Genomic DNA, 27,100 nt, shown 5'->3' with positions numbered 1-27,100 from the left:
GTGTTGTTGGAGCTGCACTCATCCAGGCAAGTGGACAGTATTCTATCACACTCCTGACTTGTGCTTTGTAGATGGTGGACAGGCTTTGGGGAGTCAGGAGATGAGTTACTCGCCACAGGATTACTAACCTCTGACCTGCTCTTGTAGCCACTGTATTTATATGGTGGCTACAAGGGCAGGTCAGGTGTGATCATAGTTGGTCTTCCGCCTCAGTTCCACTTTCCCACCCGTTTCCCATATCCTTGATTCCCTGAGAGGTTAAAAATCTATCAAAGCCTTAAATACTCCCAACTATGGTGCGTCTACAACCCTTTGGAGTAAAGAAAGCTAATGTGCGAGAAGTGGGTTCCAGTTCGTGGGGCACTGGCACCAGTACTGCGGCAAGTGGGAGCTGTATTGTTGGGATAGTCTACACCTAAACCGTGCTGGAACAAGTGTTTTTGCAAATCGCATAACTAGGGGTGTAGAGAGGGCTTTAAACTAACAAGAGTGGTGAGGGATCAAGCCTGAGTAAATGTAGCAAATCAAAGAGTAGAGTCAAGGCACGAGAGCAAAATAGTGATATGGGAAATGAGGGTCAGAAAATGGCAGGAAGGGACAGAGAGAAGAAAACCTAAGAATACACCAACAGTCAAGACTAGATGTTACAAAGTTAACAAAAAGGCAAAACTGAAGACCCTGTATCTGAATGCACGAGGCATTCATAACAAAGTAAATGAATTGTTAGTGCACACTGAAGTAAATATGAGCTGATAGCAATTACGGAGACGTGGTTGCAGGATGACAAGGACTGGATCCTGAATATTGAGGGGTACATGACATTCAAGAACAATAGGAAGCTATGCATTGTTGGAGGGGTAACACTGTTAATCAAAGATGGCATTGACGCAATAGTTAGAGATGATGTTGGTTCAGGAGGTCAGGATGTAGAATCGGTTTGGGTGGAGATGAGGAATAGTAGGGAAAAAAAGTCATTAGTGGGAGTGGTCTATAGGCCCCCTAACAGTAATCACAATATAGGACGAAGTATTCAAGAAGAAATAGTGGGTGCTTGTGATAACAGGGCGGCAATAATCATGGGTGATTTTAATCTACATATAAACTGGAAAAATCAGATTGGCAGTAGGAGTTCTTAGAAAGTTTTTGAGATAGTTTCTTAGAGCAGCATGTTCAGGGACCAACCAGAGAGCAGGTTATATTGGATTTGGTATTCTGTAATGTGACAGGATTAATTAATGACCTCAGAGTAAAGGCCCCCCTAGGTAGCAGTGGCCACAATATGATTGAATTTTATATCCAGTTTGAAAGAGAGAAGAGTGGGTCTAAGGCCAGAATCTTAAACTTAAATAAGGGCAACTATGTGGGCATGAAAGCTGAGCTAGCTTAAGCAAATTGGGATACTAGGCTAGAGGATAGATCAATAGAGAAGCAGTGGCAGACATTTAAGGGGATATTTCAGAATATATATAAGTATATTCCTACTATAAGGAAAATTCTAAGGGGAGCACCTACCATCCGTGGTTAACTAAAGAATTTAAGGAAAGCATCAAATGTAAGGATAAAGCATATAACTGCGCAAAGATGAGTGGCAGAACAGATGATTGGTCAGGATATGAAGAACGGCAGAGAATGGCTAAAAGGTTAATCGGGGAAAGAAATCAAAGTATGAGAGGAATCTAGCTAGAAATATAAAAATGGACAGCAAGAGAGTCTACAGCTATTTAAAAAGAGTAAGTAAAGGGAGTGTTGGTCCTCTACAGAGTGACAGTGGGGAGTTAATAGTAAGATAGGAAGGAAATGGTGGAAGAAATTAACAAATATTTTGCTTCTGTGTTCACTACAGAGGATACAAAAAATCATTCCAGTAATAGCTGTAAATCAGGAGTGGATTGGCATAGAGGAGCTTGATAAAATTGCAATCATAGGGAAGTAATACTGAGCAAACTAACAGAGCTGTGGACTGACAAGTCTTTGGGTCTCAAAAGAAGCGGCTGAGGTAGAAGATGAGGTGGTGTTAATTTTCCAAAATTCCCTAGATTCTGGAAAGGTTCCATCAGACTGGAAAGTAGCAAATGTAACCCCTCTATTCAAGAAGGGAGGGAGGCAGAAAACAGGAAACTATAGGCCAGTTAGCTTGATGTCTGTCATGGGGAAGTTGTTAAAATTGATCATTACGGAGGTTATAGCTGGGTAGTTAGAGAAACTCAAGGTAATTGGGAAGAGTTAGCATGGTTTTGTGAAAGGCAAATCATGTTTAACCAATTTATTGGAGTTTTTGAAGGAGTAACATGTTAAAGGGGAGCTTGGAAACATACTGTACTCGGGTTTCCAGAAAATATTTGATAAGGTGCCAAATCAAAGGTTTATTGTAGAAAATGAAAGCTCATGGTGTAGGGGGTAACATATTGGCATGGATAGAAGATTGGCTGACTGGCAGAAAACAGAGAGTATACATAAATAGGTCTTTTTCTGATTGGCAGGATGTGACGATTGAAGTCTCACAGGGGTCTGTGCTGGGGCCTCAACTTTTTACAATTTACATCAATGACAGATGAGGGGAGCGATGGCATGGCAGCTAAATTTGCAGATGACACAAAGATAGGTAGGAAATTATGTCATGAAGAGGACATGAGGAGGTGGTAGATGGATATAGATAGGTTGAGTGAGTGGGCAAAGATCTGGCAAATGGAGTTTAAAGTGGGAAAATGTGCAGTTGTTCACTTTGGCAGGAAGAATAAAATAGCAGAGTATTATTTAAAACGAGAACGACTGCAGAATTCCGAGGTGCAGAGGGATCCAGGTGTTCTAATGCATGAGTCTAAAAAGTTAGTAAGCAGGTACAGCAAGTAATTAAGATGGCTAATGGAATGTTATCCTTTATCAGGAGAGGAATTGAACATAAAAGTAAGGACGTTATGCTTCAGTTATACAGGGCATTGGTGAGGCCACATCTCTAATAGTGTGTGCAGTTTTGGTCTCCTTATTTAAGGAAGGACGTAAATACATTGGAGGCAGTTCAAAGGTTTACCGGATTGATACCTGAAATGAGCAGGTTGTCTTATGAGGAAAGGTTAGACAGGCTTGGCTTGGTTCCACTGGAGTTTAGAAGAGTGAGGGTTGACTTGATTGAAGTATATAACATCCTGAACAGTAATGGAAGGTGGCCGCAGAAATGATGTTTCCTCTTGTGGGTGAGTCCAAAATTAGGGGGTACTGTTTTAAAATTAGGGGCACTTTTTTAGGACAGATGAGGAGAAATTTTTTCTCGGAGGGTTGTGCAGCTTTGGAACACTCTGCCTCCAAAGGCAGTGGAAGCGGGGTCATTGAATATTTTTAAGGGAGAGGTGGTTAGATTCTTGTCAGGCAAGGGAATCAAAGGTTATCGGGGGTAGATGGAAATGTGGAATTCAAAACACAAGCAGATCAGCCATGATCTTATTGAATGGCAGAGCAGGTTGAGGGGCTGAATGGCCTACTTCTGCTCCTATTTCGTATGTTCATATGAAAACATTCTCATCCTAGAAACCAATCTAGTGAACCTGCACTGTACTTCCTCTAAGGCGAGTATATCCTTCCTTAGATATGGACACCAAAACTGTGCACAATACTCCAGGTGTCGTCTCACCAATGCCTTACACAATTGCTGTAAAACTTTCTTGTTCTGGTACTCTAGTTCCTTGCAATAAAGGCAAAAATGTCATATGCCTTCGTAATTGCTTGATGCATCTGCATGATTACTTTGTGTTCCTTCTATGAGTGCACACCAGTCCCTCTGAACATCAACATTTTTAAGTTTCATGCCTTTTAAAAAAAATATTTTTCTATTCTTATTACTAATGTGAATAGCCTCACGCTTCCCCACATCATACTCCATCTGTCACCTTGTTGCCCACTCACCTAACCAGTTTATATCTCAATGCTGCCTCTTTGTGTTCACCTCAGAGCTTACATCTTTCACCTAGCTTTAAATTGTCAACAAGCTTGGATACATTACTCTTGGTCTCTTCCTCCAAGTCATTGATATAGATTGTAAATAGCTGAGGCCTAAGGATTGATCCTTGCGGCACTCCACTGGTTACAGAGCATCAATTTGATAATGCCCCATTTATTCCTACTTTCTGCTTCCTGTTCATTAACCAATTCTCCATCCATGCTAACATATTACCCCCAAATCTATGGCCAGAATCTTCCATTCGGCGTGTGGGGCCCGCCCCCACACGCCGACACATAAAATGACGTGCGGTGACGTCGGCCATGCGTCCCGGCCCCAACTCTCCCTCCTCCCTCTGCCTGCACAGATAGCGCTGAGCGCCTCCGGGTGCACGTCACGCTGGGTGGGCCTTAATTGGCCTGCCCACGTAAAATGGCTGCGCGCCCACCTGCACCCGCTCCCGACCAGCCCGCCCGACAGGGAGAAAATTCTCCCCTATGAGCCCCTATCATGCGTATTAACATTGTGTAGAACCTTATCCAATGTCACTTGGTAATCCAAGTATACTACATGTACTGCTGCCTCTCTACTTATCCTGCTAACTAGATCCTTAAAAAACTTCAATAAATTTATCAAGCATGATTTCCCTTTTGTAAAACCATGCTGACTCTTGGTGGGATTTTCCGGCCCCACCGGGATCATCTAGTCCCACCTAAAGTCAATGGGCTTTTGGCTGGGCCGCCGACTCCGATTCTCCCGCAGCGGGTCCCGCCATGATGGGGCTGGAAAATCCTGGTCTCTGTTTAAGTGCATTGTTAAGACTTCCTTGATAATAGATTCCATATTTTCCAGATGACTGATGTCAGGTTAACTGGCCTGTAGGGCTTCAATTTTCCTGGCCCCAAAGTAGCATGTTTGGAGGCTGAAGTGGGGGGAGGCGGTGGGGGTGGAGAATTAGCAGAAATAGCAGCCACCTCGTCAGGTCTGCTCCGCACTCACTCTCGACGTTGGGAATGTTTCCCAGTAGCAGGCAGGGAGACGGATCAGCTGTACGTTGAATGGAGGACAGCCAAATTGCATGATCAAGACCCCAATTTGGGGAAATTTAGAGAGTCCACAGGCATTTTTCCAGCGGCAGAGTACCATCAGGCTTTGTGCAGAGGCTACCACCTTAATAGAGACAGCCTCTCTAGAGCAGCCAGGGGGACCTTGGGAGCCAGAGGCTTTATGCCCTAAAGAGGGTCGTGGGCAGAAATCAGCCCCCTTAGCCCCAACGAGCCATCTGGAGGGATTCCCCTCCAATCCAAGGGGCCTGCCTGCTTGATGCTTCTGAAATTTTCTTTTAAACTGATCCCTCCATTTTGAGGCACCCTCTCAATTCCTGACCTATCTCAGCAGGGCCTACCTCTCTTGGTGCAGCTGCTGAGACTTCAGAGCTGCCAGCCCTGAGCTGGCAGCAATTATCAGCCCGTCCACCATCTTTAATAGGACCATGAGCTTAGAGGAGGCCAATTAAGAGGCCTTATCCTGGAAAATAACTCCACCGGTTTGGTTGACAACTAGTGTGGGCTCCCAACCCCACTTGGTCCGCTGGAGTCCTAAAGGATACAGGGAAAATCCTGCCCATAGTTCCCTTTTTTCATCTCTCTCTCTCTCCCTTTCATTAAATAGCGGTGTTACATTTGCTAACCTCTAGAATGTAGGAAAGCCACTATCTCTGCAGTTATCTTATTTAGAACTCTAGAATGTAGGCCATTAGGTCCTGGGATTTGGTAAACACAAAATATTAACTTTATTTTAATGCTTGAGCAATAAAAGCGACTCTTACCTAACATGTTTAATGTCCCAATAGTATTTGTCTTCAGTGTCTTGATTGGGTTATACATATAATTTGGAGGAGATGCTGGTGAAGCCAGGTGATAAATCTGATCCACTGTTTGAATAAAAGGAGAAACCGATTCATTACATAGTAAACTCATGTACATATCTAATTCTCATCTAAAAAAAAACTAATCTGATATTGCATTTTGATCATGTGATTCTTTCCCTAATCATAAGATCAATTTCTCAACTGCATGGTAACTTTTCCAATTGAAAGGATGAAGAAATCTTGAGCAGCATCTGGTTGGAAATAGAATCAAATGATGCTCTTTTAAATGAGATTAACCATCTTCAAGTATAAAGGCAGTTTGTCTAACATTTCAATCACAGTAAAACATAAGAATACCAATGTGGTGTAGACATTACAGTGAGCTTTTGAGGGTCTACATTTTCACAATGTGTCATGGCTCTGCAGCACCAAATGTTATTATCTTGACTTAGTTGATTAAGATAGGATCATAAATTCTTGGTGAAACCATATAAATTATTCTACGTAGCTGCCTTATAGATGTTTTAGAGAAATAATTACTTGTATTTATGTAGCTCCTATGTCAAAAAGTGACAAAGCACTTCACTCATAATTACTTTTGAACTGCAGTGAAGCTGCTTCATCGGAAAACACAATAATTCTGAGCAAGCAAACATCCCACAAATGTCACTGAAATGAATGATCAGCCAATTAATCTTTTGATGGAACTGATTGAGGGAGGAATGATAGCTGAGACAATGGAAGAATTTCCCTCTCTTCAAATAACGCCACAGAATCATTAGCACTCCCCCCGAACCAGTGGAACAGGAACATGGAGTATCAGATTGAAGACTTGTCATAAGAATGGGCACCCCTGTTGGTGGGGGTGGGGTGTGAGGGTCTAAGAACTGCTTTACCCATTTGCTGACAAATTTATCACTGATATTACTGCAATAAGGTTGGCAAAATAACTTCAGATTACATGAACATGAAACTGTAATGAGCTTGTAGTATCAAATTTCAAAAACCATGAGCCTTTCTGAGCACTAGCCTATGGTGTTCAGTTCTCAATCAGATGGGATCTCCATACAGATTATTTATTTTTTAAGTCTTTTGTTTTTACTTTTATATGTCTATCATTCAAGGTGAAAGCCTTCTATGCTATGCCAATTCTTATAATTTCCGTCAAAATCACGATGGAAGTGTTCAGAGTTTCAACACATTCAAAAGTTCCAAACAAAATTAATTTTTTTGTCATTTTCCCCAATATTTGCTACTCAGCAACTACTGCACGTTTAGATTATCATCTCCTCGATATTCTTGGACAAACTGAAAAGTTAAGTAAAAGCAAAAATAGTGCAGATGCTGGAAATTTGAAATAATTGAGCATTTTGTTTTTAATTTCAGAAGTTTTGAATAGTTGTACGGAATACAAGGATCCATTATCAGTCACCTAAATCCCAGATGTACTGCTTCAAGCCACAACCCTACTTGCTGATGTACAATTTATAGAATTCAGCACTTGTGCACTAGAGTTCTGCCCAATTTCTTGTCTTGTGATTTGAGTCCTGGGGCTGCATATGCAAGTTGGTGTTGTCTCCTGCCTTCTCTTCTCCCTTGCCAAATGCTTCTTTTCTTGATCCTACTCATCAGTTACCTCCCAATTCTCAGCCAAACTGTCTCAAGAACAAACCTACTTGCTGCTATTCTCCACTGACTTCCTTGCCTGCCACCAGCCCAGGGCTTCTTTCTACTCTAATCCTCCACTGCAGCCACAGCTGTCTCAAAGCAGCAATCTATAGTACACTTTCATTGATGCCTGCCCAACCAGCTCCCCTCAGAAGAAAATAGTCTAATCTACTGCAATTTGCTCTCCTCCTTCTGTAACCCACCACCAATCACATTTTGGGAGGTCTCCCACATTTCACTGGTCCTCAAAACATCAATTTCCTTGGGAATAAAGTTCTAATTGTCCATAAAATCATTAAATCCAAGGGGTGCACAACTGATCATCAGATCTGGCTGAATCACAAAATCTCCAATGCTCACTCTCCTTTCCCCAAATCACCAACTACTCCAGGATCATCCTGGAGAGCAAAGATAACTCCAGGTGCCTTTTTTCCACTACCAACTGCTTTGATAATTTCTTCTTTCCCATCACTCCATTCCCACGAATAAGCTCATGAATGTATTAGCCAGCAAGTTAGAAAGCCTTCAACTAGGTCCATAGCTTCTCACTTTCTCTTGACCATTGATTCAAACGCTCCCCTCTGCCATCCAGTCCTCTCTAGGTCCTCTTTCCTACCTCCACTCATGGGTCAGGATTTTCCCACCGGCAAGCAGGGGCGGGGCCCACTCGCTGACGCATAAAATGACATGTGGTGACGTCGGGCGGAATTCCCGAAGTCACCGCGCCCCATTTAAATTTTCAGGTAGGCGGGGGCTCAGCAAAATCAGCTGTGCACCCGCCGACCTGTCAATGTCCAATTGAGACCATTGACAGAATCATTAAACTAATTAATGGACCTGTCCATCCAATCTTAAGGTTGGTGGGCAGGCCGGGAGCCCCGGCGGGAATTAGAAAAAGCATGAAACCTCTCTACAGCCCTTGAACATAGTTATTGCCCATATCTCCTGGAACTCTGAATTCCTCCCCCATTATTTTTCATTGCTTCTGAAGCACCTCATTAAATGCAAATAGATGCAAGTTCTTGCTATCCCATCAATTCTTTTCAATTAATAGGGCCACTATGGCAGACTGCAATAAGTTTTAAATTCTTACTTTAAAGCATATAAATGCTGTGACAATACTAAAATCCTGTGGTTTAGTATGCTTTGATAAATTTTATAGAAGGTTGAGAAAATGCACACATTCCATGTTGACTTTCTATAGAAGTGCTATTTTATTCCATACACTTGTTCTCTGCCATATTGTTCCATTATTGAGTGTTCCCCAGGACAAAAATCATTTTTAGAATGACTTCCAGCACCTGCCCCAGGCACAGTGCAGCTGTGTAGACTGGCTTTAACTGGTGATTGCCTCTCATGGGATATTGTGCCCCTTGCTCAGGCATGCAGTCACTTACCAGCACATTTAATGCTGAGTGCACACTGCAACCACTTAAATGAGCAGGCAGAAGTTTGGTGTATTGCCTGCATCAGAAGCAAATGGCGTAGGTTAATACCACTTCATGACCCCCACGCCTGTTTTCAGGCCCTGTCCAATTTTGCCAAAATGTATGTGTTCATCACTTTTGATCCCGTTTGGGTTCTTAGCACAGATGTTTCAAAATAATTTTTTTGGCATGGCTATGCATATGGGGTAACTTAACAAGGCCAACTCATGCTTGGCCTGATTGGGAACTTCCAGGCTGCTGTGCAGCTGCTTAGAGCAAACATTGGTGCAAATATGATGGTGACAAGATAAACTGCGAAAGCTAATAAATAGGAATATGGGTTACATAAGGCACTGAGTACAAAAACAGGTTATGCTAATCCTTTTTATAACACTGATTAAGCCTTAGTTACAGTGCTGTGGCCAATTCTGGGCATTACACTTTTAAGAAGGTTATCAAGGTTTTAGAGAGGGTGCAGAGATGATTTACCAGAATGGTAGCAGGGATGAAGGACTTTAGTTACATGGAGGGGCTAAGGAACTGATGGTGGTTTTCTACTTGGCGCACAGAAGGTTAAGGGATATTGGGCAGAGGTGTTCAAAATCAGAAGGGTTTTGACAGAGTAAATAAGGAGACCTGTCTCCAATTTCCTGTATGTCAGCCATGGTTCAGTTGGTAACACTCTGTCCAAAGTCAGAAGGTTGAGAGTTCAAGTCCCACTCCAGGGTTTAAGCACCAAAATTACGGCTGACAGTCCAGTGCTGTACTAAGGGAGCACTGCACTGTCAATATGCTACCTTTCAGATGGGACATTAAACCGAGGCCTCACCCACCTGCTCAGCTGCGCATGAAAGATCCCCTGTCACTATTTCAAAGAAGAATAAGGGAGTTAGGTCTGATGTCTTGACCAATACATTCTCTCAACCAACATCATAAAAACATGTCATCACAATGCTGTTTGTGGGGGCATACTGTGTGCAAATTAGCTACTGTATTTCCTACATTACAACAGTGACCACACCCAATTAACTTCAATAACTTCAGACTTAAGCTATATTCTAACTTACCAACCTGTTTTAATTCTGTGCCTGGCATCCAGGTTTTCCATTTTCTTCTAATTCTGCTCAAAATGCTCCACATAGAATGAATTGTCTTGAAAAGCAGTAACCTATGGAGCCATTTTGCATACAAGGTCCCATAAACAGGGGTGAATGACTTGTTAATAACTCACCTTCAATATATAATGGTTCTACAACATCATGATTGATTAATTCAAAGTTTTCATGCCCAATCCAGTGTTCCACATTCCTTTTCCGGCCTGTGAAAAAGTTGTCAACGACCGTTACTTCATGACCATCCATCATGAGTTTATCAGCAAGATGAGAACCTACAAATCCAGCTCCTCCAGTTATCTGCAATAGGAAACAGAAAACCAAACTTAAAAAATCACATTTAATGCAATTTGTTCCTTACCCATCCTGCACAACCCCCCCCCCCACCCCACCTCAAAAGGAGGGTACATAGATATTATACAGAATACAAACTTGTGGAGCATGTATGAAGAGGAAGAGACTCAATGATCATGGGGATATGTGGGTGTAACAAGAGTACAGAAAGGTACTTTGCCTCCCTGATACCAGGATAAGGGATATCAATACTGGCAAATTAGGAAGAAATAGAAGGTAAAAGCAAATGGAGTAATATGAATAGGTCAATGTTTTAAATGAGAAAAGCATTAGGAGTAAAAAAGTAGGGAGCTATATAATAGGGGCTTTGTCATTCTGCGACAAGGATTTTGAAAGGTTTAGACAGAGAGCTCAAAGAAATAACAAAATTGTAGTTAAAAAACAAGTATCTTGGAGGGAGTATGCTTGGGGAAATGGTGACTAGAATCTTATTATATTTTTCTTTCTACTCAGATTGAAAATAGATAATCAGTACTAAACTGGAAATTAGCCAACTTCTGTGGCATAAAGAGCCAAGCCTAAAATAATAGGCATTCGGGGAAGAGGAGGGAAGTTGATCAGCAGTAGGTGGTATTTAAAAGAGATGGATAAAGAACAGACTAATTCAACTCTGACTGCAAGTATACTGGAAGTAAAGCAGTCTGTTAAAAGCTGGTATTTTGTCAATGGACTGAAAGGCCAGGTCAAAAATTTAGTTTAAAAATAGAACGTTAATCATAGAGAAAACAATACAAAAGAAATCTGAGAAGTATTGGGACATTACAAGAGGAAGAGAAAGAGGTGAGGGCAGGAGAACGAGGAGGGAGTGGGCGGGAGCATAGTAGAGAGGCAATGCCTGACTGATGATTTGTGCTCAAACTTTAATTCCTTTTGGAAATAGGAAAATGCTGGACAGCCTCCCTGTGGTTTCTGTATGAAGAGGCATATTAATCATTGCTCCTCTATGCATTTGAAACTTTTTCTGGATCTATCTTTTACATTTTATACTATTGAGCGCCTGGCATAGCAACATCTAGAGTCATAATAGGTGTTGCAGGAACACATGAATATCTTTTTAGTGCATTTTGAAAAGAATTGTGGTAATCCACATAATGAATTTATTACATAATAGATAAACAGATATACAAGAATGGGAACCCTTACTGTAATGGAACCTACTGCAGGGAACAAAATGCAACTAAACATCGATGCTTCAAAAATATTTAATATCAGTTTTTTCAATAGAAGCCTAGCTTTAAAAAACAACTTTAGTAGCCCAGTCTAGTGAATTAAGCAAACACTCATTATATATCAGTGACATTTGGTCAAGGAGTCTGAAGTATGTCATGGGATCTTATACTGTAATTAGCAACAATGAGGTTGATGTTGGTCACTAGTGTCAGACTCAATTTGCCTATATATTTTCTTTGCCATAATATGCACTAACTCTGAATCTGGCCTGTATGTCTGATTTCTCAAATCAAACCACTGGTCAATCCTTGTAAAATATTTACTGCCATTGATATCTGAACGATGAACCACTGATCCCCAAGTGAACTGACTGACCAAAACTCAGTTCCAATGTTCTAACTGCAGCTGGCACTACTCAAAAGCTTCTCAATCACTCCCTCTTGTTACAGCCATCAAAACTGGATCCCACCACAAAACCCCATCCAAAACCAATGATGCCTTATTCAACATCTTAGCAATAAGGGGTATATGTTAAAAAGTATGAATATGATTTTAGACAATTTACTGTTGATTGACATTTTATTGTCATTTTTAATTTGGTGATCATATCAATGAATATGGTTCAAAGGCAAGTAAAAGAAGTTGAGGTACAGACCAGCCCCTGCATTCTACACTGGAACGATGCAATTACACAGATAACAACTCAAAGTACTGACTGAGATACCAAAATATTACAGCCTATGTAAAGCTGGATAATTAATTTAATTTCACCTGCTCTCAATTAAGTTATGATTACTCATTAAATGCAGGTTTCTTCACCACCCTTGTGATAGGAACTAAGTACTGTTTACACTCCATAAGGAAATAAACTGCTTACTGGAAGCTTATTTCAGTTAGGACAAAAGTGAAATTAAACAAGATTTTTTAACAGTTACAATGTGTTCTAGTTAATGAGAGTGCTTTCAGGAAACTCAATTATTCATATTAATGACGTAATGCTCCAGTGCAATTATAAACTCAGTGAACATTAAGGCATTTACAAAACCACACTCTCAACATGGAAAGCAAGAGCAGAAAACATTGACTGGTTCAAGGCTAACATCGCTGTGACGAAACCCGTCATTAAGCCCAAGCAATCAACTCTCATGAATTACAAGAGATCTGAGCGAGAAGACTCCGAATGCACTAAGGGCCACTCAAAGTAAAATCCAACCGACTGCTAGACGCTACACCAACAGGTTACAACTTTGCCAGAATATCCAGATGGCTTTCAACACAGTGGATGCTAGTGGCATGTTTGATGCGATCCAAAAGGCAACAGGTCCATCAGCGAAGAAAACAGCTCCATTGAAAACAAAGGAAGGGGAGGTCATCAGTAATTTTAACAGTTGGAGAGATGGGTTGAACATTACCTTGAATTGTACCCTAGGGAGAAAATGGTCACCAAGGAAGCTCTAGACACCTTAGAGAGCCTGCCTGCCAAGGAAGGGCTGGATATCGAATTCAGAGTGGGGGAGCTTAGCATAGCTATTGTCTTGCTTGCCATTGGCAAAGCGCCAGGTGATGATGCTATACCACCTGAATTTGTCAAGCACTGGAAACCAGCAGTCCTGCAGCATCTGCACCAACTCCTCCTCTGTTGAGGGACAAGATATGCTTGATGCAAAGGTTGTGACCCTGTACATCAAGGGTGACTGAAGTGATTGCAACAACCATTGAGGCATCTTCCTGCTGAGCATCAAAGGAAAAGCATTTGCCTGTGTTGCTCTTTGTCAGGCTGCAGATTTTGGCTAAATGCATCTATCCGGAATCGCAGTTTGGTTTCAGGATAGGAAGATCCACAATTGACATGATCTTCTCAGTTTGCTGGTTGCAAGAGGAATAACACGAACAAAGGAGACCACTTTATATTGCCTGATACATAAACAGCGCGGAGACAATGAGGCCTAGGTGTGGCAAAGAACAAATGCTCATTTGGAAATTTGGTGCAAGTGGGGATGCTGTGCCGAGGGGAAGGAGATGCTGATTTTTATACCTTTTTTCAGACTCCAGCAGTGATGAGTGTGCAAAGGCATTAATTAGTTGAGCAAGTAGGTAATTCGTTGGTGAGTTTTAAGATTTTATCCCTCTAAACTGGGGCGACATAAGTATTGCATTAAATTTATAGCTTAACTTTTAATATAGCTATGGATAACAGTTGAGTGGTATTTCTAAACTTGACACCCAATTAGTTAAATAAAACATAATAAAGATGGTTTGGCAGGTGATGTGTTGCAGCTGTAGCGTATGGGAGCTGGTGGACACCAGTATGGTCCAGAGTGACCACATCTGCATTAAGAGACTGAAGCTTGAGGAACTTTGATTCAGAGTTGAAGAGCTGGGGTCAGAGTTTCAGACACTGCAATGTATCTGGGAGGGTGAAGTTATCTACACACTTTGTTCCGGGAGGCAGTCACACCCCTTAGGCTAGGTACTTCTGATTTGGTCCGCAGTCATGGACAGGTGGGTATGACTGTGAGTGAGGCAGGTATGGGGACCCAGAAGGTTGCAATGGAGGAGCCTCTGCAATTGTCCAGCAGATTTGAGGTTCTTGCAGGTTATGTGGATAAGAGCAGGGACTGCAGGGTGGATGAGCAAAACAACAATGGCACCATGGTGCAGGGAGCCATTCAAGTGTGGAGAGTAAAAAGGATTGTAGTTACAGCAGGGGACAGTATAGTTAGGAGGGTATATACAGTTCTCTGCAGCTGAGAGTGAGAGTCCCAAAAGCTGAAGGGCCTGTCTGGTGCCAGGGTTAAAGACACCACCTCAGTTCTGGAGAGTAACTTGAAATGGAAGCGGAAGGAACCAGTTATCATAGTGCTCGTGGGTACCATGATAAAGGAACAATGAAGAAAGAGGTTTTGCTGAGGGAATATGACAGGTAGGGGCTAAATTACTACCTGATCCACAAGCAAATTGGCATAGGGTAAATAAGATCAGAGAGTTCAATGTATGGTTCAAAGACTGGTGTGGGAGAAGTTAATTTCAATTCAAGTGGTGGCACTGGCACCAGGACTGAGGAAACTGGGAGCTGTACCATTGGTCTCAGTGCAGTTCAGATGAAGAGAATCCCAATGTTCTGCCAAGCTGTATAAATAGGGTTTTAAAGAGGGATTTAAACTAAATGGTGAGGGTGGGGTGGAGGGTTCACAAGGGGAGATCTGAAAAGTTAAAGAGAAATGACAAGGCAATAATGCATAGTAGCGATGTGGGTAGTGGTAACAGATGTGAGACAGGAAGGGGCGGAGGGTAAAAACATAAAAATGCACCAGCGAATAGTCAGAATAGAGAAAACTGGTTTTAAACAAACAGAGGGGAGGAAGATTCAGGTGAAGGGAGATTTAGAAATCTAAAGTTATGTTGTGGAATCGACTAGACAAAGTTTTTAGATCTAGTATTGTGCAATGAGGGAAGGTTAGTTATATCACTGTACAAGATCCTCTGGGAAATAGTGATCACAGTACAAATGAATTCCACATTAAGTTTCAAAATAACATACTTTGATTTAAACCATGGGAAACAATTCAAAATGTTCAACAAAAATACATTCTATTGAAAACAAAAACTCAGCGAGAAAAATCTATCCATGGCTTACTAAAGAGGTTCAAGATAATATTAGGGCTTATTACTATGTTCTACAACATTCGTCTGAGGATTGGGAGTATTTTAGAAACCAGCAAGGGGCCACCAAAAAGTTAATAAAAAGGGAAAAAATGGAATGAGAGTAAACGAGCCAAGAATATGAAAAGAGATTGATTGTAAGAGCTTATACTATACAAAAATATAACAGGGAGAGAGTAGCTAAAACAAACGTTGGTCCCTTAGAAGCAGAGACAGAAGAAATTGTCATGGTGAATGAGAAAATGGCAGAGACGTTGAACAAATATTTTGCATTTGTCTTCACAGTAGGAGACTAAAGTTACATATCAGAAATAGAGTGTAACCTAGGGGCTAATAAGAGTGAAGAAATCAAGGTAATTAATATCAGCAAAATCTAACAAATATCCAGAGCCTTTGGCCTACATCCTAGGGTTCTAAAAAAAAAGATAGCTGCAGAGATAATGGATGCACCAGCTATAATTTTCCAAAATTCCTAATATTTTGGAATGGTCCCAGCAGATTCGGAGTTAGCAAACGTAACACTGTTATTCTAGAAAGACGGGGAGAGAAAACAGGGAACTACAGGCCAGTTAGCCTGACATCAGTCGTCAGGAAATTGCTGAAATCTATTATTAAGGAAGTCTTAACAATGCACTTAGAAAAGCATATTATGATTAGAACAAGTCAATATGGTATTACGAAAGGGAAATCCTGTTGGACAAATTTATTAGATTAGATATATTTTGAGGATGTAACTAGAGTAGATAAAGGGGACCCAGTAGATGCAGTATACTGTACTTGGATTTACAAAACATGTTCAAGGTGCCACACAAAAAGGTTAATACACAAGATAAGGGCACATGGAGTTGGGGGTGATATATTTAGCATGGATAGAGGATTGGTTAATGGGCAAGAAGCAGAGAGTAGGCATAAGTGGGGTATTTTCAAGTTGGCAGGCAGTGGCAGTAGAGTTCCACAAGGATCAGTACTGGGGCCTCAGCTATTTACAATCTATATTAATGACTTAGATACATGACTCGGTCTCTTTGTCCAAGTTTGCTGATGATACAAATCTAGGTGGGAATGTAAACTTCTGAGGAAGACACAAAGAGGCTGCAAAGAGATATAGACAGGTTAGGTGAGTGGACAAGGTGGCAGATGGAGGATAATATGGGCAAGTATAAAGTTATTCCATTTGGTTATAAGAATAGAAAAGCAGAACATTCTTTTTAAAGACATGATACTTGTAAATGTCATGTTGAGAGAGACCTAGGTGTACTTTATAAGGAACACAAAGTTAGCATGCAGTTACAGCAAGGAATTAGGAAAGCAACTGGCCTGTTGGCTTTTACTGTAAAGGATTGGAGTACAAGAATAAAGAAGTCTTGCTACAATTGTACATGGCTTTGGTGAGACCACACCTGGAATACTGTGTGCAGTTTTGGCCTCCATATTTAATGAAGATATATTTTCACTGGAGACAGTGTAGCAAATGTTCACTAGATTGGTCCCTGGGATGAGAAGTGGTCCCTGGGATGAGAGGGTTGCCCTTGTAAATTGGATCTATATTCTCTGCAGTTTAGAAGAACGAGAGTGATCTCATTGAAACATTCAAGATTATGAAGGGGCTTGTCAGGGTAGATACTAAGACATAGACCAGAATTTTCCAGTTGGCGATTTGGGGGGAGGGGCCGGCTCGCCGGCAGGAAATTGACGTGGGGTGACGTCGGGAGGAACCCCCGACGTCATCCCGGTCCATTTAAATATTGAGGAAGGCGGGCAGACAGCAAAATCAGCTGTCTGCCCACCAACCTGTCAATGGCCAATTAAGATCATTAAAGGCCCTGCCCATCCAACCTTAAGGCTGGCGGGCAGGCCAGGAGCCCCAGCGGGCTCCTGATAATACATGAAACCTCATCCACTGGCGGGATGAGGTTTCATGTCTGTTTTTAAAAGCTTTAATAAAGTTTATGTCCTTTTTATTAACATGTCCCATCTCGTGTGACATTGTCACATGAGGGGGACATGTTAATAATGTTTATATTTTTCTATTTTTAATGTTTTTTACACTGTCAGTGATCTCCCTTAGTCTCAGGGAGCAGTGTGCGAAAGAGTGCACTTTGACAGATGGGGAATCCCTCCACCCTCCGCACAGGAAGCGTAGCGCTTCCCATCGGGCAGGCCGCTGGGCGGGCCACTCAAAATGGCGGCGGGCCCCGTTTTGGCGGTGGAGTTCGGCTGCCCGCCTGCTGCCGAGCTGGTGGGGCCCGCCCGCCCATCAAGATAAGAATTCTGACCATAGATTCCCCAGGCTGAAGGATCTAGTACAAGGGGGCACAGTTTCAGGATAAGGGGCCAATCATTTAGGAATGAGATGTGGAGAAATTCCTTCACTCAAAGGGTTGTGGATCTTTTGAATTCTCTACACCAGAGGGTTGTGGATGCACCATCATTGAAGATATATTAGAGGCTGAGATAGGCAGGTTTTTGATCTCTCAGGGAACCAAGGTATATGAGGAGCGGGCAGAAAAATGGAGTTAAAGTCAAGGTCAGCTATGATCACATTGAATCGCGGAGCAGGATCACTGGCCATATGGTCCTCTACTGCTCCTATTTCTCATGTTATCTTCTCAATCAATCTCACCAAGGCATTCGTCCATGTCAGCAGAGGCTAACTATTTAAGCTGCTGGAGAAAATTGTCTGCCCGCCAAAGCTGCTCAGTGAGATATCCTCTTTCCATGACAACATGATAGGTAAGGTCAGCTATGATGGGGCAACTTCAGAACCCTTTGAGATCTGCAGGGGGGGTCAAACAGCATTGTGTTCTGACGCCAATTCCCTTTGGCATATTCTTCTCTTTGCTGCTATCATATGCAACATGATACTTGCATACCTGAACTGATGGAAAGCTATTCAGTCTTGCTCATCTGAGACCCAAGACAAAAATGCATCAAGTGCTCAAAGAGTTGCTCTATGCCGATGATGCCTCACTAGCATTCCATACCAAGGAACACCTTCAGAGGCAAATGGGCAGACCCTCTCACATCTATAAAGAATTCAGTATGACCATGAGCATCAGAAAGACATAAGTCATGGTTCAGGATTTGCCATACTGCCATCAATAAGCACCAACAATGTGACACTGGAGGTTGCTGATAGCTTCACAATCACCAGCAACCTGTCATTTTATATTGATATCAATATGCACATTGTAAAAGCTGCTGCTGTTATGACCCAGCTGATTAAGAGGGTGTGGAACAAAGCAGCCTGACCAAGAACACCAAACTACAAGTCTACCAAGCTTGTGCCCTCGGTGCACTCCTTTACAATAGTGAGACTTGGACAACAAGGCAGGAGAAAAGACTGAACAGTTTCCACTTTTGTTGTCTCAGACGTATCCTGGGCACCTCTTGGCAGGACAAGGTCACCAACTCAGAGGTACTAGGAGATGATAATTCCATCAGCATATACTCATATCAAGCCAACGTCTGCACTGGCTCAGCCAGGTCCACGAGATGGATGACGACCGCATACCCAAAGATTTTTCAGGACAGTGAATTGACCATTTGGTCGCGGCCCGCTGGACTTCCACAAGGACACCTCCAATTGAGGTATGAAGATGGCGGACATTGACACAGAGAACTGGGAGACAAATCACTGATCATTGTAACCTCTGGAGGCTGACTGTTTGGAGGGGCATCTGGCAAGGCAAGGAGAAATGGAAAGTTGAAATGGCTGAAAAGAGGGCCCAGAGAAATCAAAAACCATTGAAACCTTAACCTTCTTAGCCCACTGTCTTCATCTGTAAGCGTGGCAGAGACTGCAATGCCAGAGTGGGACTCCTGTGTCACACCAAGCGATGTTTAACACTAGACAGATGGCTGTCAAAAGAAAGAACCTTAAGATGTGCAGAACCCAGAATAGCAGAAGAAGTTTTTTCACAATCTCATGATCAAGATTTATTGAATTATCTGCCGTTCCACAATTAGAAGTCCTTAAACTAAAGATGTCTGTTTCTTGGTAAAAACGTATTTGTATTCCATGGGGCATTAAATCTACTGATACTCATCTTTATGATACAAACCAGATATTTATTCAGCTCTTTTCCACAATGACATGAATGTTTTATTTTCTAGGGGCTTGACTGAAAGTTCTTTACTCAAAGGATTTGTTCGCTAATCTCTAGTTTCTGGTAAGACATATTCATTGCACTTGTTCCATTATCACAATCTAAGTAACCTCTCTCAAAGTGCTCAATATTTCTGAAAAATTCTCTTTTTAAGGACCTCGATTATATCTCCCTCGATTTTTTTCTGCTGTGAAAAGTTAAATCAGAAGAGCCTCAAGTTCCATAAAGTTCATAAAGCTTAAACACATCATATTGCTCTTTTGAAGGTTGGGAGCCTAGAGCTGCATGTCATTTCAAATATAGCTTCAACGGTAAACAAAGCAAGGGTGAAAGTGCTCATCTTCATTTGTAAATAAAATGCCATAAGAATTCCTGATCCTTAGCACTTTATTAGTCTCATTGTTTTGCCTTACTCAAAAGCAAAGTTACTTGCATCTTAATTAGGTTTAATAGTGGTAGGTAAATACTATTACAACTGTTATAGTTAACGTATGTATCTTTCAGCAGCAGTTACCTTGAACGTTTTTTCTCATCTAGCTTGAATTAATTTGCTGCATTATAATGATGGACAAAATGCTACTGGGTTTACGTTGCATCGGGTTCATAGCAAACATCAGAAACCATACTTAGGGTGCTGGACTACCCATGAACAATACTATGAGAAATCTGCTGGCTCATTAGATTTTAAAAAGTTTACTCAAACTAGTTCCTCTAATGTGCACAAGGCTTCTCCCTTCCAGTACCTCACATCAGTGATTTCTGACAACTCAACAATTCAAAGTCAATTGCTGCTGAAACATGTACACCCATGCATTCCATGCCTATATCCACTAAGTGCCATGGGAAACATTCATTTTTACAGGTATCAGTAACAACTTGCATTGATATGGTGGCTTTAAAGTTGAAAAAAATTCAAAGAGCTTTACTTAGGGACAAACAAATAAATGATGAGATTACTAAAATGATACATTTTTAGTTCCTTAATAGGTGGTGATCATCACTGGTAAGGCCAGCATTTATCGTCCATCACTAATTGTCCTTGAGAAGGTAGAGGTGAACTGTTTTCTTCAAGGGCTGCTGTCCATCTAGTGTAGATACATCAACAGTGCTGGCTGTAGGGAAGGGAGATCCAGGGTTCTGACCCAGCAAGAGTGAAGAAGTGGCGATATACTTCCAAGTAAGGATGGTGTGTAGTTTGGAGAGGAACTTGCAGGTGGTGGCATTCCCATGTGCTTCTAGATGGTAGAGGTCGCGAGTTTAGAAGGTGCTGTCAAAAAAGCCTTGGTGAGTTGCTGCAGTGCATCTTGTAAATGGTAAACACTGCTGCCACTGTGGTGGAGAGTGTGATTATTTAAAGTGGTGGATTGAGTGCCAATCAAGTGGGCTGCTTTGTCCTCGATGTTGTCAAGCTTCTTGAGTGTTGTTGGGGTTGCACTCATCCAGGCAAGTGGGCAGTATCCCATCACATTCCTGACTTGTGTCCTGTAGATGGTGGACATGCTTTGGGAATTCAAGGGGTGATTTACACACTATAAAATTCCCAGCCTCTGACCTGTCCTTGTAGCCACAGTATTTATATGGATGGTCTAGTTCAGGTTCTGGTCAATGGTCACCTCCAAGGTATTGCTGGTAAGGGATTCAGCATTGCTAATGCCAGTGAATATCAAGGGGAGATGGTTAAATTCTCTCTTGTTGGAGATGGTCATTGCACAAATCTTATTTGCTACTTATCAGCCCAAGTCTGAATGCTGTCCATGTCTTTCTGCATGCAGGCATGGGCTGCTTTAGTATCTGAGGAGTTGCAAATGATATTGAACATTGTGTAATCATCAGCAAACATTCCCACTTCTGACCTACTGACAAAGGGAAGATCATTGATCAAACAGCTGAAGATAGCTGGGCTGGAACACCATTCTGAGGGACTCCTGCATTCCCACCGACTTCAAGTTTGATGTCACACTGGATGAAATGTTACTTTGCAGTTACTCTCTCCACCTCTGGAATTCAAGTCTTTTGTCTGTGTTTGGACAAAATCTGTAATAAAGTCTGGAACCAAGTGGCCCTGGTGGAACCCAAACTGAGCTTCCGTGAGCAGGTTAGTGTTAAGTAAGTACTGCTTGATAGCACTGTCAACACCTCTTATGATTAAGAGTAAACCGATGAGGTGGTAACTGGCTGGATTAGATTTGTCCTGCTTTTTATGGAAAAGGCATTTATGGGCAATTTTCCACATTGTCGGGTAGATGCCAGTGTTATAGCTGTACTGGAACAGCTTGGCTGGGGGCACAACCAGTTCATAAGTCTTTAGTAGTAAAGCTGGGATGTTGTTAGGGACCATAGCCTTGGCTGGATCAAATATTTTCAGCCCGTTCTTGGTATCTCATGGAGTGAATCAAATTGATTGAATACTGGCGTCTACGATAGTGGGGGACATCAGGAGGAGGCCAAGATAGATTATCCACTTAGCACTTCTGGCTGGAAATAGCTGCAAATGCTTTAGCCTTGTCCTTTACACTGACATATTGGATTCTGCCTTCATTGAGTATGGGGATGTCCATGGAGCGTCCTCAGGTTAGCGATTAAATTGTCCACCATCATTCATGAATGGATGTGGCAGCACTGCAGAAGTTTGATCTGGTCTGTTGATCTGGGATCGCTTAGCTGTCTATAGCATGCTACTTCTTCAGGTAGTCTTGTTCTGGAGTTTCACTAGGTTGGCATTTAATATTTAGGTATACCTGGTGTTGGTGGGTTGTTCTCTAGCGCTCATCATTGAACCAGGGTTGGTCCCCTGGCTTGATGGAAGTGAGGGATGTGCCATGAAGTTATAGCTTGTGGTTGAATACAATTCAGCAACCTCAGGGATGCCCAGTTTTGAGGTGCCAGATCTGCTCTGAATCTGATCTACTTAGCACAGTGATAGTGGCATACAAAATGATGGAGAGTGTCCTCAGTGTGCATTGGTCACCCCTACCATGATCATTGTGGACAGGTGCATCTGCAACATGTAGATTGGCAAGGACAAAATCAAGCAAGTTTTTCTCAAGTTGGATCTATCACCACCTGCTGCAGGTCCAATCTGGCAAATATGTCCTTCAGCTCTTAGCCAACTTGGAATTGAATTCAAAATTAAGATGGAGAGCCAAATTTAGCACCCATACTAGGTTACCAGAATAACGAAACGCTCTCTGTAAAGATTTATACTGCTACCTCTGATCCCAATTAAACAACTGAAAAAACAAAATGAACTTCAAGGCCTGAAATACATTGTTAAATAAGGAACAGTTAAACATAGATCCACAGGAAGCCATGAAAGACATACCAGAATTCTTTTGCGATCCTTTTCAGACAGGAATTTTACTGGAGGATATTTTTGAGATATGCTGTTGGAAACAAAAAATATTTTTGAATATCCGATTAAATAAAATATTGCCAATTGCATTTTGATTGAAATACTTACACACCATTTTAAGAGTGTTTGTTTAATCAAGATTAAAGTTCAATTATTTAATATTTTACTTTTTTTTAAAAACAGACTCTGAAATTTAAAAAGTAGACCATTATCAACTGGTCTTGCAATGAGTGGATCGGACAGAAACTCCCATTTGTAGCATTATGGAGCAGAAATCTTCTGTAGGTAAATTCAATTTTACACTATGGTAGGAGATTTAAATGAAGCATATCCATCAACATGGGAAACATTTTGCTTGTGGCTGTAACTCACAATTATATACACTGATGCTTTTTACAATGCAACTCTATGAAAGAATTCCAATGCATCAATTGTAATTAGATCTGCGCACTTCCAAGAATCATAAGGTGGAGTCTTCCCAGGCAAGGGGAGGCGGAATTTGGTAAATCCCATAAGAGACATTAGGTTGGAACCAGGACATCATCACACTTTCATTCAGCTTTCCCCAGGATGAGTTCCAAGGCCAGCAAGGAACTCCCTTGAATCAGTCGGGAAACTAATTAAGACAAGCCTTTCTTTATCCCTGTATTCTGACTTTCTCTGCTAGTGCATGGCTTCCATGCTGTTTCAGCCATCTCGCCAGGTATGAGGAGGGAAGTCATTGTTGAATGAAACTGACTTGCCATCACCGTATAAAGGCTGAAATCGGCAAGCTTCAGATTAGCCATAGTGAAAGGTGGGCACTGGCAGGTAATCGCAGACATCTGCAGCCTTCTCGGAGCAGATGTTTGCCCATGGCTGTCAAGGTGAGCACAGTCCTGAATTTCTTCATGCAGGCTTGTTCCATGAATTTGCTGGTGACATTTTCAGGATTTCACAAACTGCAACCCACAACTGCAGGTTCCAGGTCGCAACTTGGATGAGGTCAGTCAGCTTTGCTTCACTCACAGGATTTCCATAATCCAGGGGGTGTTTACCATATGAGTGCAATCAATCAAGGTGCCATCAGCCCAAATGCCTGAGACATTATGGCACTCATGCTAGAAATTAACTCCTCCTTTCTCTCTCCAAAGGCATGCAGTGCCTCTGAAAATGCTGACAGAAGCACAGACATTTCCCATTGCTGCTCCAGGATTACCATTTTCATTGATGACCCTCAAGGTTCAGCATCAGTCTGCAGCTAAGCAGGTTTTGAAATGTCCTGCACCCTCTGAGAGGGACTCTCTGCTGATGTCCCTGTTTCCAGCGCCTGCATGTGCTCACATGATGTGCTCCACACCATGTGCCACTCTATCTGTAATGCATGACCCACTGAGGTGTGTATATCTGTGCTAGTAGGGGGTGCACAAAAGTCATGTGATAGTGCATCCTCCAAATGTTAATTCTCCTCCATGAACTCCTCAGGCTCCTCAACCATCTCTTCTAGCAGCACCCATAACCACCCATGGGAAATTAAAGAAATGGGTTAGTGCTGAAAGTTGGTGCAATAGGTTCAAAGTTAGCCTATTGCAGACCATGATATTTTAAGTGTTGGTGACATCAATTCAACGTGACTGATAGTTAAGTGCGAAATGGCAGCGCTACATTTAATGCTGACAAATGGTCACTGGACCATTCCCTCCTCCATCATCACCAACAGCCAGTACTTCTGCCATCCTGCCGATCTCAAGGGCGTCCTTCTCCATCACAGTCAGGTTAGCAATGGTTATAGGTCCATCCCCAATTCTCTGCCTCGTCCTGGCGTAGTGGACTGCCTTTTCTCATTGCAGAAGAAAAGGGTGTTAAGTGAGATGAAATGAGTGCTTAGCATGGGAAGTGAATAATCTGTGGAAGGTAACTGAGGAATGGGTGCGAGAAGGTAATAGGATGAGGTTGAGTTTGAGTACTGTCCGTCGCGATGGAGATTTGAGGTGGAAACTGGAGAGAAAGGAATGTGTGACACAGCAAGATGGGCCAGTCAGAGGAATTCTGTGCAAGAGAATACTAGAGAGGTGAGAGAATATGGCTGCCAGGTGAGAGTTGTAGCACACTCAACTTGCAGGACATCATTAGGTCATTAAATCTTTTGTGGCACTGGTAACAGGTCCTGAGCACCACAGTTCTGTTGCTCACCATCTCTGCTACTTGCTGCCATACCTGCTTGGCGAGGCTGGCTGGCCTGCTCCTCCCACCTCAAAAAAAAAGAGGACTTTTCTTCTGGCCCCGACTGCATTCCCACATCTTGGCCAGGGCTTTCTGGAATCAGCCTGCTTTAGCGGGCGGTGGGACGGGGGCTGCATTTTATAGGTGTCAGCTGGTTAAGTGGCTGCTGCCAGGCCTGCGTGTGGAGTCTGTGGTGCCAGGACTAGTCAGGTAGGTCCTGGCTGGGTTGGGGGGAGAAGTGGGAGATGGGGAGGGCGGTGCTGGTCGTGGCGGCGCATGGTGAGGGCAGGCAATTCACTTGCCATAGGGGTGGACACTGCCCCTTCATGGGTGAAAAAGGACCCAAAAAAACAAGTCTTTTGGCCATCCCACCTTCCCCCCCTCTGGGAGCCCAATGGATAGTAGTTAGAGTTTACCAGGCAATCTCCCCATACGGCAGAGGTAAAAGGCCAGCAGAGGTGATTGGAGACCCATAACTGACCATCTTAAGTAGCTCAATTGGACATCTTCCACCTTGCCCACCACTGGCAAAATAGGACATGGTGGCAGAAAGACATTAGGCACTCACCGACACTTTCCTATACCATTTTGCCAACTTTCTCACCTGAGTCCATCCCCAAACACCCTGTTAAATTCAGCCCCTTGCTTCTATTCTGCAGCAGTTTCCTCCTTCCAACCAGTCTATTGAATGTGTTACGACCAGGATGGGAGGAGCACGCGTATGATCTAGCCCCACTACTCCACAGGTTGTACCATTAATTTAAAAGTTCAATTTTCTCACCAATATAGCCAATCATCTATTTTCCCTACTGGTGCCCAGAATAAAGAGTCTTTAACCTTCTTTCTTTCCTAGGCCTTACCATCTTCAGCTGCTTCATCAATGGCCTTCCTTCCATCATAAAGGTCAAAAGTGGGAATGTTCACTGATGATTGCACAATGTTCAGCACCATTCCCGACTCCTCAGATACCGAAGCAGTCCATGTCCAAATGTAGCAAGGCCTGGGCAATATTCAGGTTTGGGCTGACAAGGGGCAAGAAACACTCACGCGACACAAGTGCCATGCAATGCCCATCTCCAAGAGAATCTAACCATCACCCCATGACATTCAATGGCACTACCATTGCTGAATCCCCCACTACCACCATCCTTGGGCTTCCTTTGACCAGAAACTGAATTGGGCCAGCCATATAAATACCATGGCTACAAGAGCAGGTCAGAGGCTAGGAAACCTGCAGTGAGTATCTCACTTCCTGACTCCCCAAATTCTGTCCACCAAGTACAAGGCACAAGTAAAGAGTATGACGGAATACTCCCACTTGACTGGATGAGTGCAGCTCCAACAGCACTCAAGAAGCTCTGACACCATCCGGGACAAAGCAGCCCGTTTGGCTGGCACCCCATCCACAAACATTCACTCCTTCTATCACCGACACCCAGTGGTAGCATTATGCACCATCTACAAGATGCACTGCAGGAACTTCAGTTGTACAGGGCACTAGTGAGACCACATTTGGAGTACTATGTACAGTGTTAGTCACCTTATTTAAGGGACAATGTAAATGCATTGGAAGCAGTTCAGAGAACGTTTGCCAGACTAATATCTGGAATTGGTGGGTTGTCTTATGAGGAAAGGTTGGACAGACTAGGGTTGTATCCGCTGGAGTTTAGGAGAGTATGAGGTGACTTGATTGAAACATACAAGATCCTGAGGGGTCTTGACAGGGTGGATGTGGAGGGGACGTTAGAGGCTAGGAATAGTGCGACGAGTAACTCGCCTCCTGACTTCCCAAAGCCTGTCCACCATCTGCAAGGCACAAGTCAGGGGTGTGATGGAATACTCCCCACTTGCCTGGATGAGTGCAGCTCCTACAACACTGAAGAAGCTGGACACCGTTCAGGACAAAGCAGTCTGCTTGATTGGCACCACATCCACAAACATTCACTCCCTCCACCACCGTTGCACAGTAGCTGCAGTGTGTACCATCTACAAGATGCACTGCAGGAATTCACCAAGGCTCCTTAGACAGCAGCTTCCAAATCCACGACCACTACCACTTAGAAGGACAAGGGCAGCAGATAGATGGGAACACCACCACCTGGAAGTTCCCCTCCAAGTCACTCACCATCCTGATTTGGAAATATATCGCTGTTCCTTCAATGTCGCTGGGTCAAAATCCTGGAACTCCCTTCCTAACAGCACTGTGGGTGTATCTGCACCACATGGACTGCGGTGGTTCAAG

At 42.7% G+C, this 27,100-nt stretch overlaps 1 protein-coding gene across 1 annotated transcript in view; it reads right to left on the bottom strand.

Annotated features, from left to right (window-relative positions):
• uxs1 (UDP-glucuronate decarboxylase 1) overlaps nt 1–27,100 on the bottom strand; it is a 106,658-nt gene that overhangs the window by 48,413 nt on the left and 31,145 nt on the right. Inside the window, exons 5-7 of the mRNA XM_078545576.1 lie at nt 22,627–22,687; nt 10,128–10,308; nt 5,760–5,864 (exon numbers count right to left, since the gene is read on the bottom strand). Of these exons, the coding sequence (XP_078401702.1) occupies nt 5,760–5,864; nt 10,128–10,308; nt 22,627–22,687 (347 nt within the window). The remainder of the gene's footprint in view (nt 1–5,759; nt 5,865–10,127; nt 10,309–22,626; nt 22,688–27,100) is intronic.

This window comes from Cetorhinus maximus, chromosome 7 (genome assembly GCF_964194155.1).
Source record: "Cetorhinus maximus chromosome 7, sCetMax3.hap1.1, whole genome shotgun sequence".
Classification (NCBI taxonomy): Eukaryota; Metazoa; Chordata; class Chondrichthyes; order Lamniformes; family Cetorhinidae; genus Cetorhinus; species Cetorhinus maximus.
This window is presented reverse-complemented; position numbering and strand designations above follow the sequence as displayed.